Source organism: Canis lupus, chromosome 16 (genome assembly GCF_048164855.1).
Source record: "Canis lupus baileyi chromosome 16, mCanLup2.hap1, whole genome shotgun sequence".
In the NCBI taxonomy this organism is placed as follows: Eukaryota; Metazoa; Chordata; class Mammalia; order Carnivora; family Canidae; genus Canis; species Canis lupus.
The window spans coordinates 20,473,852-20,487,295 of record NC_132853.1 but is presented as its reverse complement, the minus strand read 5'-3'; the positions used below and the strand labels follow the sequence as shown (position 1 = coordinate 20,487,295).

The following is a 13,444-nucleotide window of genomic DNA, read 5'->3' as shown; positions in this document are numbered from 1 at the left end:
GACTGATGCGCAGGGGGGACGCCAAGATAGGCATGCTGGGACAGGAGGTGCTCACCATCACGATGTTGGCCAGATGGGCAGAGACAAGCGCATACACCCCTCCAGAGGAGCCCACGACCGGTGCAGTCATGTCAGCCACAGACACCGCCAGGGACCCTGGTACAGAGAGATATGCGGAATTCAAGGATGCTGGAGCTTCCTCCCTGCCCCTGCCCCAGGCCCTTGAACCTAGCCTCCATGTCCTCTTCCCTGCATCCCATGTCGTCCTGGAGCCCCCTAGAGGCCTTAACTGATGGCTGGAAGAGCCATTGATTGAAACTTCTCCTTTTATAGGAGACTCAGTGGAGGGGAGGGATAACATGGTGCCACCTCAGGGTTCTGGGCAATACGCAATACTATCAGAGCAGCTGTGATGCATAGGTACCGTGCATCAGACACCGGCCACGTGCTTTACGTACTCTGTCCCATTTAGCTCTTTGAGGAAGACAACAGTGGCCACGCTGCAGAGGTGAGGAGACTGAGCCCAGAGTCACTCAGTAGGAAGAGCAGGAACCAGGATGTAAATCCAGCTTTGTGGACACGAGGCCTGTGCTTTTGGCCTCAACAGCAGCCACTCCCCCAAATGGGTACAGAGGTCAACCTCCATCCTCCATCATCACTCTTGCTACTCAACTGCGGCATCTAGAAACCTGCATGGCACCACCTCCAACCTCCCTTCAGCCAAATGAAATCACAACAGGCCAAAAGGATCTCCAGAGTGGGGGTTTCTCTGGAAGAAAAATGTCCTTGAAAAGTCCCAGGGAAGAGAGGGAGAGAGATGATGTCATATCCTCTGGGGGAAAGGAAGGGTGTAGACTCTTGGTCTGGGGGATGACAAACTTTTGTGCTGCGAGGGAGGCTGAGCAGAGAGGAGGGAAATGTATTGTTCTGGTCTCATTTAAGTATGATCAATGCTTTCGCTTCCACGGAAGGACATGGGAGACTAAAAATAACTGGGAGGTAGAGCCTAGGGCCCAGAGGCTGAGAGGTGGCTAGCCCGGGTGAGTGTGCAGAAACCACCACTGGAAAATGCCTGCAGGCTCAGGAGCCAATTAGCTGCTGCCTGGGTGGAGAAGGAGGGTCCGGCAGATGGCCAAACTCTGCAGGTTCTATGGAGGTGGAGGGTCTGCTACATAAGGGGAGGCAGGGCCCAGCCCAAGAGCCAGAGCACCTGACACCCCTGAGCCTGGGGAACCCCCATAACGGCATCCCCCTTCTCTCCCCTACCTGCGCCCTCAGACTTCTCTCAAGGCTCCTTGGCTCACTGAGATCCTTCAAGTAAGAGATCCCAACAGCAAATTCTGGGTCTCAGGGGGATGTGATCTCCCAGGAAAAGGCACTGTTGGGAACTGAGAACTCCCACATCCTTCTCCCCTCCCAGGGTAACTATAAATCTTTCTTCTCTCCTTTCATGCCTTCCCTCTGGCTTTAATTAGGTATTGATCTATTGTCAGATAACTTTCTTTTTTTACTGCCTAGCCAAGGGGTCAGCTGTATATAACAGAAAAAAAAAAATCCCAGGGTGGCAAACCGGCAGGCAGTGGGATCTGCATGACAAAGGATTCCCACGCTCTCCTGGCAGCCAGCGAGGAAGGCTGCATTGCAGGGCTGGCCGCCCAAATGGCTCATTAATTACCGCATGGACAGAGGAAGCCCCAGCCTCCCTGGACTGGCCTCCTTCCTCTCACAGGTCCCTACACACCGGCCCAGCTTCTGCTCCCTCGGCCTCCCCAGTGCGGTGACATCCACCAGTGGCAGAGAGACAGCAGGGAAGCCTGTGCAGTCCAGCTGCCCCACACTGACCTTTCTCTCACCCTACCCATGAATAAGAGTCCTGACCCCAGGATCAGGGGTCAGTTTGGGATTGAGGCAAGAGTCTGGAATGGGGGGTGGGACTGGCTAATCGTGTGACCTTGGGCAAAGCCCCTGAATTGTTTGGGCTTCAGCTTTCACATCTGTCAAATAAAGAGGTCTAAGGCTTTCCAACTTCTGAGCAGCTGAGCAGTGAAACCCTCTTTTCAAAGGAAACTTTACCCACACCCCTACCCTATGGAGCAGAACACAGAGAGCCTATGGCTGAATGGGGGTGGGGTCTGGGGAGTCAAATATGCCTCCCACTGGGGGCACCTCAAGAGTTCCTTTCAGATCAGAGATTCAACAACCTGAGCCTTGGCCTGAGATCCAGGATCTGAGGTTTGGATCCCGGTTCTAGAATCCTGAATGTAACCATCTGGCCCTCCATGTGTGGCAAAGAGATTTTCCCCAAATGGGTGCAGATTAGCCCAGGACTAAAGGAGGTGGGAGACATCAAATATAAGCCTGGGCCTGTGTGCATATCAGTATAGCAATAATGGCCATTCTAGGGCAGGAGGCCTGGGCCAAATAGGATTCCTGACAAGCTGTTTGGAACCTAACCTAACCTTATGGACGACAGTTCCATAAGGCCAGTACAAATTTCCCAGAGGTCCCGGGGGCAGAAGATGGGGACAGAATGGCAAGCTGGAGGGACACACACACCTCTGCACAGCAGTAGGCCAAGACTAGTTCTAGTGGGGGCTATGAACTTTCTCAAAAAAATTCTGGGTCAACCAGCACGCAGATAAATTGGTGACTTTATCATAACACACAGCTGCAAAAATTTTAGGCTGAAATATTTAAAGCAGGTGTTTTCCAATGTCTCCCTTAGCCATTAAAAAAAAATCCTAATAAAAATCAGTGGAATATCTACCTTTAAGCAATATAACTTTATTTATGCATGTATTCTTCCATTTGTTCTACAAATATTTGTTGCTTAACATATGCCAATCCCTGTGTTAGGCTCTGGGGAGGCACACATGGTTGATAATCTATATAATCTGTAAGAAAAGCTTGCTGGAGCATTTAAAATGCTGGTTTTCACACACTGGCCTCAAGCATTGGTTAGAAGCATGGGGCAGAGGAAGGGTTTCCACTCACTTCTAGTACTTCTTGATCCTTCTGAGAAAACCAACAAGTCATTTCAGCTCTCTGAACTGCCTCTGAAATGGAGATGACAGGACCCATGTCATAAGACTTGGGGTGAGTATAGGAGGTAACGTATGAGAATCCCCTATTGCAGGCCCAAAGTACCAGATGCACCTGCGCAGAGGTTAGCTGTGCAAACTGTGCTACAAAATCTGACAGCCTCGCCTTTGGAATATTTTCACTGGGTGGGACCTAAAGAGTGGAGCCTGATGTTTGTTAAGACCTCAGTTGGTTTCTGACCATAAATTATCTGCACAAAGGAAAAGGCCTGCCTTTGGGTTCTCACTGCACGTGGCAGTAGGCTGAAGCACAGCCTTTGGAGTCAGGCGGCCTGGGTTTGACGCCAGCTCCACCACATACAACTGAGTCTCCTTGGGCAAGTCTCCTGAGGCACTCTACCACTCGGGTTCTGTACCTGTGACAAGTGGAGCGTGCTGGTACCTGCCTTAGGAAGGCAGGCCCTTCCTGACCACTGGGTATCCAGTCAGGATCTGGCTCTCTGTGAATGGGCCCCCCTCTGGACTTGGGATGCACACAGAGTTGAGAGGGAGGAATGGTGCAGGCAGATCGATCAACTTGATCCTAGAGATTAGTGATATGATACATGGTGACCAGAGTGTCCTCTCTGAGTCCCTGCCTCAGATATAAGAGCACAGGTTATTTGCTTTATGATACACAGTCCCTCCCCATTAGTTGGCAAGGCATACTTCTGTTGATGCACCATCCCCCTCTGCACTGGTGTCACTGGGAAGTGACACTGGCACAGCTTCCCCATGGGGTGTCATCTGGTTTGGGTGAGCCCTGAGTCATCTTGAATCTCATTTCTGTCCTCTGGGTTATTGGCACTCCCATCTAAATGACTACTAACTGCAAGCGTTATGAGTGTCTTTCCTGTTCCTTGCCATTAACCATCTGGGTCTCTGAGTATCTAGGTATAGAAAATGGGACTACAAATCTCCAGATGTCAAGACTTGGGGGTGGGGTGCGTGGGTGGCTGAGTACATCTGGCACACAGAGATCCTCATCAGACCTTGGTTCAAGGATGCGGAAGGCACTAAATGCTGGGAGAAGCTCGGGGGAGAGGGGTGCTGTCCAAAGGGGCCAAGTTTTCAACTCTCAGCACACAGAGAAATGAAGGTGTGGGGCTAATCTGCCATGCTGAGGGCTCATGAACTAGCAGACCGGCCTTGCCAAGAGTGGGCAGTCGGGTGGGACCCTTCTCTCTGGGGTTCTTGAAGTCACTTCAGTGGCTCCCAGGGTCCCAGACTGCCTGTTGTTTACAAGGTCAACGGTGCCCTGCTCTCCTGATGACAACTTTAATGCCACTCAGGAAGGATTAAGATCTTACTTAAACATACACACAAAGCTCCCTTGGGCACAGATGTCAAGGTGAAGAGCTGAGGCAGCAAACCTTGTTAAAGAAAAAAAAAAGCCAGCTATAAAGTTGGAAACATCACGAGGGAGATCCCTCTGTTCAGAAACCCAGTTGGCGCAGACTTTTCCTGCAGAAATGCAGCCTGTGCTCCCCAGCTCACCCCAGCCTACCTCACCCCCATTGGGGAGGAAGAGGGGGAGTCTTGCTGGCTCTAGGGACCCTGCTATCCTCAAGGTCATGGTCTTGGCCAAGTGAGCGGGGTTAGCGGGGCCCCAGTCTCCTTCAGCTGGCACAGGTGCTCACTATCTCTTAGGCCAGACTGGTTCCTGTCAGCAGGGGGTCAGTCAAGAGGACAGGCGCTGGCCTGGCTGCGGAGGCACCTGGCTCCACACATTGGATGTCCCCAAGGGAATCTCACTGTGCCCAGCACAGTTTACATGGCACTCTTATTTTATTCGTCACCTCACTCTACCCTCCTAACACCCTACAGGCAGATCTTATAAGTTCCTTCCTAAAACCTCACGGAGCCAAGAGAGGTTAAGGAATTTCCCTAAGCTCGCACAGGTACAACATGGCAGTGGAAAGACTGAAATGTTGCTCCCCTGGCCATCCTCTGCCTCTCTTTTCAGATGGCAGTCCCCTTTCCTGCCTCCCTGGGAAGGTGGGGAGATTGGCCTGGAGAGCAACCCTAATAGTTAGGAGCCTAGGTATGGAGTCCGGAGTCCCTGGAGGCCTGGGACTTGCCGACTCCCATGGGATCTCCTAGCCGCCCCAGGGAGGTTGACCCCTGTGGATTCAAGGATCACTTGCCTACCTGCCACAACGCCAGCCACGTAGACAAGCCCAATACGGGTTGCTCCGTGCACCATCTCCAAAGGTACCCCCACGAGGAGCTGCAGCACCACATTGAGTCCCAAGTGTTCTATCCTGTACAGAAAGACCACATTCCATCATTCATTCATTCATTCATTCATTCATTCATTCATTCAACAAATACTGCATGCCAAGATGCTGGGGATCCATTAGCGAATTATACCTGCCAACCTGCCCTGGAGGAGCTCCTGGTCTGGGTTGAGGACAGGAATCACAACCATCTTGGAAAGAGTGCACCCTGCCCTGCCTGCCACCTGGGACAGGAACAGTGCAGGGCCTGGACAGTGACTGGTAGTGTCTGTACCTGCCTTAGTAATGGGGGGCTAACCATAGTCAAGATCCAGAAAATGCATCGGTTGACACACAGGAAGCCAAGGCTCAGAGAGGGGCACTGCCTGGCTTTAAGTCACAGAGCCCAGGTTCCTGATGTACAAAATCTGCTCCATCCACCAGGAGACAAGGTAGCTCTGGCTCCCTACTGTACTTGTAAGAGCTATAGATATTTAAAAGAGAAAGACATTTTCAAAAGAAACACAAGCATATATCTCTTAGAATTTAATAATTCAAAGTTCTCCCTTAAAATCTCATAGGGGAGGCTTCTTCCTGGTGAGAAGGGACCCACTCTACTCCCAACCCCCTGGGGTTGGGTTTTCTTACTCTGTGAATACTTTCCTTTTTATACTATCATATATCTGTGACCAGATCTTGTTGCTAAATGGTATCTAACTGGGTGAGCCTATTACTAGAAAAAATTGTAACTTTACTATTACTGCATCAATGTGTGCTTTCAAGTTTATAAAACACTCTAGCATCCATTACCTCATTTAAATTGATCCTAGAGCACCTGCTTAGCTTCCTGGGGATGTTTAAGTTATAGGGTAACAGGGTACGTCATGAGAGGTCTGGACCCTGGCCTGGGTCACAGCCCCATCCTGGTCTGGAGGGCCAGGCTTGGAAGCAAACTGCTGTGCCACTCAGGTCACGTGGGTACGTGCCTACCCAGGAGGGCACCTGCGATGTAACTCAGACAAATGGTGCTGTCCTGTGAGGTCAAAGCATGGGACGTAGCAGACAAAGTATCAGCCTGCACTAACCATCTCCTCTGGCTCAGAGTGGAGACATCCCTTAGAAACCACTGACATGTCTCCTCACCCCAAAACCCCTCTCCTGTAAGTGCAGCCAATTAGGGTTTGGCACTTGTGCTGCTTTGGAGGCTCAGCAGGAGGGGAGACTCACAGTGTGGCTCCCTCTCGGCCATTGTGGGTCTTTCTGCTAAGGAATGGGAACCAGAGTGACCCTCTTCCCACTTCCAAACCCAGGGACAGGCACTCCCAGAGCTTTTCCCAGGCTAACAGTGAACCCTTTTGCTTCTCTCTGGAGACACTGCAGAAGACACCACAGAGGCTAGTGTCTACGGACTCTACTTTCCCAACTGAGTGCTTTTACTATGTAAAAAAAGGTCTCTAGCCAAAATCATGCTCTTCAGGGGACTGGGACCTGGGTGGTCACCTGGCCAGCCAGCAGGTCCTTATCGTGGGGTAGGAGGCACCAGTGAGAACCGACTATATTCCAGCCCCAAAAGAAGCCACATATCTACAAACAGAAACTACCAGTATTGCCAAAATTCCTCAAAGACTCTCACCACCTATGGAGACCACCTTGAGAAAAAGGCACTTTCAAGAAATCTATTCTTTATTTCACTTATGGAGCCACTTGCACACACACAGAGTTTATGGACAATGAATTTGGTTGCTAACCACACTTCCCTTTTTGCTTTGGCCACTAGGAACCTCAGAGCAAGCTTATAACCTACATTTATACTGCTCTCACTATGGGCTTAAATTTAGCATTTTCCTCCATCCATTTCCCCTTTCCCATACGCTGACAATAATTAACTCATATATTTTGCTATTAGGTAAATTTCAAGGAGCCACCTCAAATGCTGTGTCCAGAAAGATAAAAAATAATCTAAAACATATATTTCAATCTAGGCTCTCTGGATCTATTTTCCCACAAGGACTCTGGGTGGAGCAAATGAAGGCAGGTACTCACCCAGCATGCATGAAGATGTACGTCAGGTAGCGCCACGCCTGTGCGCGGAGCTGTGGATGATAAACCAGTGAGTTCTTCAGGTATCGCGGATGGGTTACCTGTAGCACAAATTGATCCAGCGACACTCCATTGTAGAGGAAAAAGGCAACCTGGATGAAAACACAGAATGATGAGGGCCTATTACTAGACACAAGACTGCCCACGAGCCCCTCTGGCGCTAATGTTCAGAATCTCTACTGAAAATTGTCACCTTTCCTCCTTAGAGAACGAGGGGCACCCGATGGTCAGTGTGCAGCCTAGCTTTCAATCACCTCACCCCACTTCTGTCTGACTATTTTGTGTTAAGTGGTCACAACATGTTCAGATGGGCCCTGCCCACACCTCCTCGGGGCTAGGCAGGAAGGGTTCCAAGGTTTTAAACTAATTGCAGTGGGTTGCCTAGGTGGCTCAGTCGGTTGAACCTTGGTTTCGGCTCAGGTCATGGTCTCACGGTCCTGGGATCAAGCCCCACATCAGGCCCTGTGCTCTGCAGGGAGTCTGCCTCAGATTCTCTCTCCTTCTCCCTCATGCACTCATGCGTGTGCTCTCTCCCTCCCTTGCTCTCAAATAAATAAATAAAATCTTAAAAAAATAACCTAATCACAGTAATAATTTACATACCATTTGGGGGAAGAGGCAATTCCACATAAGTAGTTTTTTAAAATTGTGACAAAATACACATAACATAAAATTTCCCGTTTCAATCAGTGTTAAGTGTACAGCTCAGTGGCATTCAGTTTACTTAGGATGTTGTGCGATCATCACTGGCACCATCCACAGAAGTCTTCTCATCTTGTAAAACTGAAACTCTGACTCCATTAAACACCAACTCCGCCCTCCCCTTTCCCCCAGCCCTGGCAACTGCCATTCTATTTCCTTTCTCTATGAACTTGATTCCCTGGGCACCTCATCTAAGAGGACTCATATGGTGTTTGTCTTTTTGTGGCTGGCTTATTCTACATAGTATCATTCCTCAAGGTGCACTCATGTTACAGCATGTGTCCAAATTTCCTTCTTTTTAAAGACTGAATAATATTCCACTGAATTAAAAAAAATTCCACTGAATATATAGACCACATTTTGTTATCCATTTATCCAACACTTCGGTTGCTTCCATATTTTAGCTATTGTGAATAATGCTCCTATAGAGACGATATACTAATAAATCTCTTTGAGTCCCCGCTTTTGATTCTTTTGGGTATTTACCCAGAAATGGGGTTGCTGGATCACATAGTAGTTCTATGTTTAATTTAAAAAAAAATTTATTTATTTGAGAGAGCGAGAGAGTGAGAGTGCACATGCATAAGAGAGAGAGAGAGAGAGAAAAAAGGAGCAGGAGACACAGAGAGAGAGAGATGGAGAGGGAATCCCAAGCAGACTGTGCTCGATCTTACAACCATGAGATCATGACCTGAGCCAAAACCAAGAGTTGGATGCTTAATTGACTATGCCACCCAGGTGCTGCTCTATGTTTAATTTTCTGAAGAACCTCCACAGTTTCCAGTAATGGCTTCATTTTGCATTCCCATCCACAGTGCACCAGGGTTCCAATACCTCTACCTCCTCACCAATACTCCACATGAGCTGCTTTCGCCCGTGACTGAAGCATATTTGTTTATACCCTAAAAGGGTACTTTTTAAATAGAACTCTTTCTAAAATGCATCATTCAGTGGGCGCCTGGGTGGCTCAGTCAGTTAAGCATCCAACTCTTGATTTCGGCTCCCATCATAGTCTTGGGGTCATGAGATCAAGCCCTGCACTGGGCTTCGTGCTCAGCATGGAGACTGCCTGGGGTTCTTTCTCTCCCTCTCCTTTTGCCCCTCCCCTCATTCTCTCTCTCTCAAACAAATAAATAAATAAAATCTTAAAAAGATAAAATGTATCATTTAGGGGCACCTGGCCAGCTCAGTTGGAAGAGGACATGACTCTTGATGTTGGGGTTGTAAGTTCGAGCCCCACGTTGGGTGAAGAGATTACTTATATAAACTTTAAAAAACATAAAATAAAATGCAGGGCAGCCCTGGTGGCTTGGTGGTTTAGCGCTGCCTTTGGCCCGGGGTGTGATCCTGGAGACCCGGGATCGAGTCCTATGTCGGGCTTCCTGCATGGAGCCTGCTTCTCCCTCTGCCTGTGTCTCTGCCTCTATCTATCTATCTATCTATCTATCTATCTATCTATCTGTCATGGATAAATAAATAAAATCTTTAAAAAATAAAAAATAAAATAAAATAAAATAAAATACATCATTCATGTCCCTGTGTTCCTCCTCAGGGTGTATGCATACTCTTTTAAAGCTATCTCAGGTACTGATCTGGGCTGGTAGCTTCCTACCATGCCCCTTCCATTATCTGTTACAGAACCAGAAAACCAAAAACAAAAGCTTTGAGCTTTCGTACAAATAGTTTGAAATAATTATTTCAGGGGTGCCTGGGTGGCTCAGTCGGTTAAGCATCTGCCTTCGGCTTGGGTCATGATCCCAGGGTTCAGGGATCAAGCCCTACATCAGGCTCCCTACTTAGCAGGGAGTCTGCTTCTCCCTCTCTCTGCTCACACTCTCCCTCTCTGTCTCTCTCAAATAGATAAACAAATAAAATCTTAAAAAAAAAAAGAAAAGATAATCCTTAAAAAATTATTTCAGTATTTTCTTCTAGATTCGTGGTTTGAGTTTATAAGTTGAGGTTTCTGGAAATTTGAAACCAATCTGGACACTCAATCTGGCCTTTCTGGATGACCTTGGACACATTATTTGAATTCTCTGGTCCTTGGTTTCCTTACCTGGAAATAGGGATACCAAGGTGATCATGAGGTTTGAAAGGGGTGAAGTGCAGGAAGAGCCAGCTGGGTGCCTGTTATACACTCAGCAAATGAAGCTATAATTAGTGTGGGGTTAAGGCCTCCTGGGCTGAGCCTGAGAATGGCTCAGGCCCCCCAGCAGGACTCCCTTGGGAAACGCTCTGTCCATCTCACACAATGCGGGTGGCCTGGCAGCAAATACAGCTCCCAAGGCAGCTCATTATTATTGGTCCTCAAATAGAATTTAATAAATAGACCAACACAGAAAGCATTTGGAGGACGATTCCAAGAATATCTCAGAAAAATCACATCTTCAACATGTACTCGGATGAAGCCATAACAACAAACGGAGGAGCACTGGCTTACAGATCAGCTATTCTGATTTAGGAAAAAAGGAGGATGCCATGGAGCTTAATGATCCTGTTATTTGATTCGGCATCAACTTTACAAGAACATATGCCCAGGTGGTAATTAGGCCCATGGCTAGGAAGAGAAATACTGCAGATTATAGAACGCCGTTCAGGAGCTGGGGTCGGGGGCTCACAGATTCTAGGCTGAACAGCCAAAAGAACTGAGAGTTTCTCACACATGGGCACTGATTGAGAAAGTGGTACCTCTGGATGCTGTTGCATCAGCAGAAGATGTTTAGAATAACAGGTATGGATGATTCCCAAGGGGAGAATGTTCTTTCAAAATATGTTAAGCCCACATTTACCTGTTCATAAACACCCCTTCCCATATGTATTTGTAATGCTTTTGCATTCAGAAAGCACCACCAGCCACTCTTGCTCTAGAGGAGTCCTATGGGAGGAGGGTGGGTCTGGTTATCCTTACTTTACAGGTGGGAGAAGGGGCCCCAGGGGAGCAAACAACTTGTCCACATTACTCACCGAGGGAGGAACTAAAATAGCTTGTTTTAAGGAGTTAGCCTGGCTAACTACCCCAAATCAACAAACTTATTACATTGCTTTTGCTACTGCTGTTTTGGTAGGGATGGGAATGTGGGAAGTTTGCTGTGGTCAATATGGCTTGATCATCTTTGGGATATCTTTGGGGTCCAGGGGTTAAAACAACACTTGCAGGCTCTGGAACACAGGTCTGACTGGTGAATGACAACTGGTCCTCAACCACCTCAATCTTTTGGTGGAAAAGATGCTGCCCTTCCCCTCTTGATCTCAGAGAGCCTCCCGCTGCCTCTCTCCCAACCCCCTCCCCCCCCACTTGTCCTTGCCTCCAGCACTGTGACTGTGATCATGAACCAGGGTGGGGGGCAGCAGGTGTAACTGTCGTAGTACCACTTCCGGTCAATCTCCCGGGGCAGGGTCTCATAGGCCACGTGGCGGATCAGACGCTGGGACAGGTTCAGACCTTTCTCCTCCAGCAGGGCTTTGCTGCAGAGCCTGCGGTTCCCCTGCAGGATGGCCTGGCGGAAGCTGTTAGATCGCTTGTTGCTCATCTGCACAGGACACAGGATGGGGCAAAGAAAGGGTCAGAACTGGGGTCTCGGGGGGAGCCCTGACCCATTTCCCAGCCAGTACACTCCTTGGACCAATCGGGCCTGATTCTACCTTCCTCTTTCCTCTGTAATTGTTAACAAGAAGCAATATTCACTGAGCTCTTATCTGGCAGCTGTTGTTCTCAGCATTTGCCATGTGTTGGGCTCATTTGGTACTCTTAACTGGTCTGCCTGTTAGAGAAGGATTATGAAAATGCCCATTCTACTCAATCACACAGAGTTTTAGGGACCCACTGAGTTCAAACCCAGGAAGGCTCTGGAATCTGTACTCATGTTCACCATACCTTCTTTCCATCCCCCTATCCACCAGCCATCCATCACAATTTACTGGGCAATTACTAAAGGTCAGTGCATTGCCAGATACAAGGCATACAATGCTGCTCAAGACAAATAAGTAACCAGCAACTATGCATGGTTCAGAGTGAAGGCTGCTGAGGAGCAAGCAGGAGCCTGAGCCAGTCCCACAGTGGGGGCAGGGAGGGCCTCCTGGGAGGTGGTAACTCAGAACTGAAGGGTGATGAGGAGTTCATGTCCTCAGACATCCTAGCTTGGGAAGAGGTGGGCAGATCTTGATTAGATGGGCAAGTTTGCAGAGAGGTCTCTAAGACTAGAACCCAAAACTGTGCTTGTGGGAGGCCATCACCCCTGAGTGCTTTCAAGGAGCCTGTAATGCCTGGCAAGCCAAGGAACTGGTCCTAGAGCCTTGTCTGCAGACTGGTCATACCATGGCAGCATAATGCTGCCGTGATGCAGCCTCCCTGGAGTCCTGGCTGTCTCCCTCTATGGTCAGTTTGACTCCCAGAAACCAGCTGGCTGATCCTGCTGACTTCCAGCCTCCTGGGGCCTCTGTTGCCTCCCATCTGCCCTCCGTGACCACACTCTAGACCCTCCTTACAGGGAGATACAACTCTTCCAACCCTAGAGCCATAGGGCTGCCCAGGTAACTGAGGTAGGGACTATCAACATATTCCTGAGACTGTAGTCTTAGCAATGGACAGTTAGCTAAACCTGATGGCAGAAGTCCAGAGAGGGCTGGCCAGGTGAGCCAGTCCAGACCAAGACACAGGGGTCTGAAGCTGTGTCATGAGGGAATAAGTGGAAAGGATCTGTGTTCAGAGCAGGCCAGGTGGAATGAGCCTCTGTCTGCAGTACCCTTCTCCATTCCCGGGTTCTGTGATCTTTCACCTTCAAAGTCTGGCTTAAGGCTTGCTCCCTCCAGTCGGCCTTTCCAGATGAGCCCCTTCCATCAATCCCTATTCTCATCCTCCCCATGCCCACAAAGCTTGGATCTGGTTCTTGGTGGCACAGGAGGAGTCCTATAAATGTGGGCAGAGCTTGGGGCTCTGTGTTCACTCACTGCAAACCCAAGACAGGATCACATTATTAAACTGTTATTTTTTTTTTACAAACTTTTTTTTTTTTTTTAATTTTTAGAGAAAGAGAGTGCACAGGGAGGAGGGACAAAGGGGGAGGAGAGGGAGAGAGAATCCAAAGTAGGCTTTAGGCTCAGTGCAGAGCCTGACATGGGGCTCAATCCCATGACCCTGAGATCATGACCTGAGCCTAAATCATGAATCAGATGCTTAACTGACTGAGCCACCCAGGCATCCCTGTCAAACTGTTTTGTAGCCACTCTTTCCATCCTTTCTCCCAATCCCTGGGTGTGCACAGCATACCTACTCACAACACACCCATGGCCACACCCTGAAGACCCACATGGAGGGAGTGGGCTTGACAGGAGGACAGGGAAAGC

The 13,444-nt window shown here is 48.8% G+C and overlaps 1 protein-coding gene across 6 annotated transcripts in view; it reads right to left on the bottom strand.

Moving 5' to 3' along the window:
• RHBDL3 (rhomboid like 3) overlaps positions 1-13,444 on the bottom strand; it is a 46,778-nt gene that overhangs the window by 14,388 nt on the left and 18,946 nt on the right. For all 6 annotated transcript variants that reach the window (XR_012008626.1, XM_072779446.1, XM_072779447.1 and 3 more), the window contains 4 exons: positions 11,407-11,631; positions 7,343-7,491; positions 5,232-5,344; positions 56-156 (listed from right to left, as the gene is read on the bottom strand). Coding sequence is in view for 5 of the 6 variants with exons in the window: in XM_072779446.1 (XP_072635547.1) it covers positions 56-156; positions 5,232-5,344; positions 7,343-7,491; positions 11,407-11,631 (588 nt within the window). In the remaining variant the exon portion in view is untranslated. The remainder of the gene's footprint in view (positions 1-55; positions 157-5,231; positions 5,345-7,342; positions 7,492-11,406; positions 11,632-13,444) is intronic.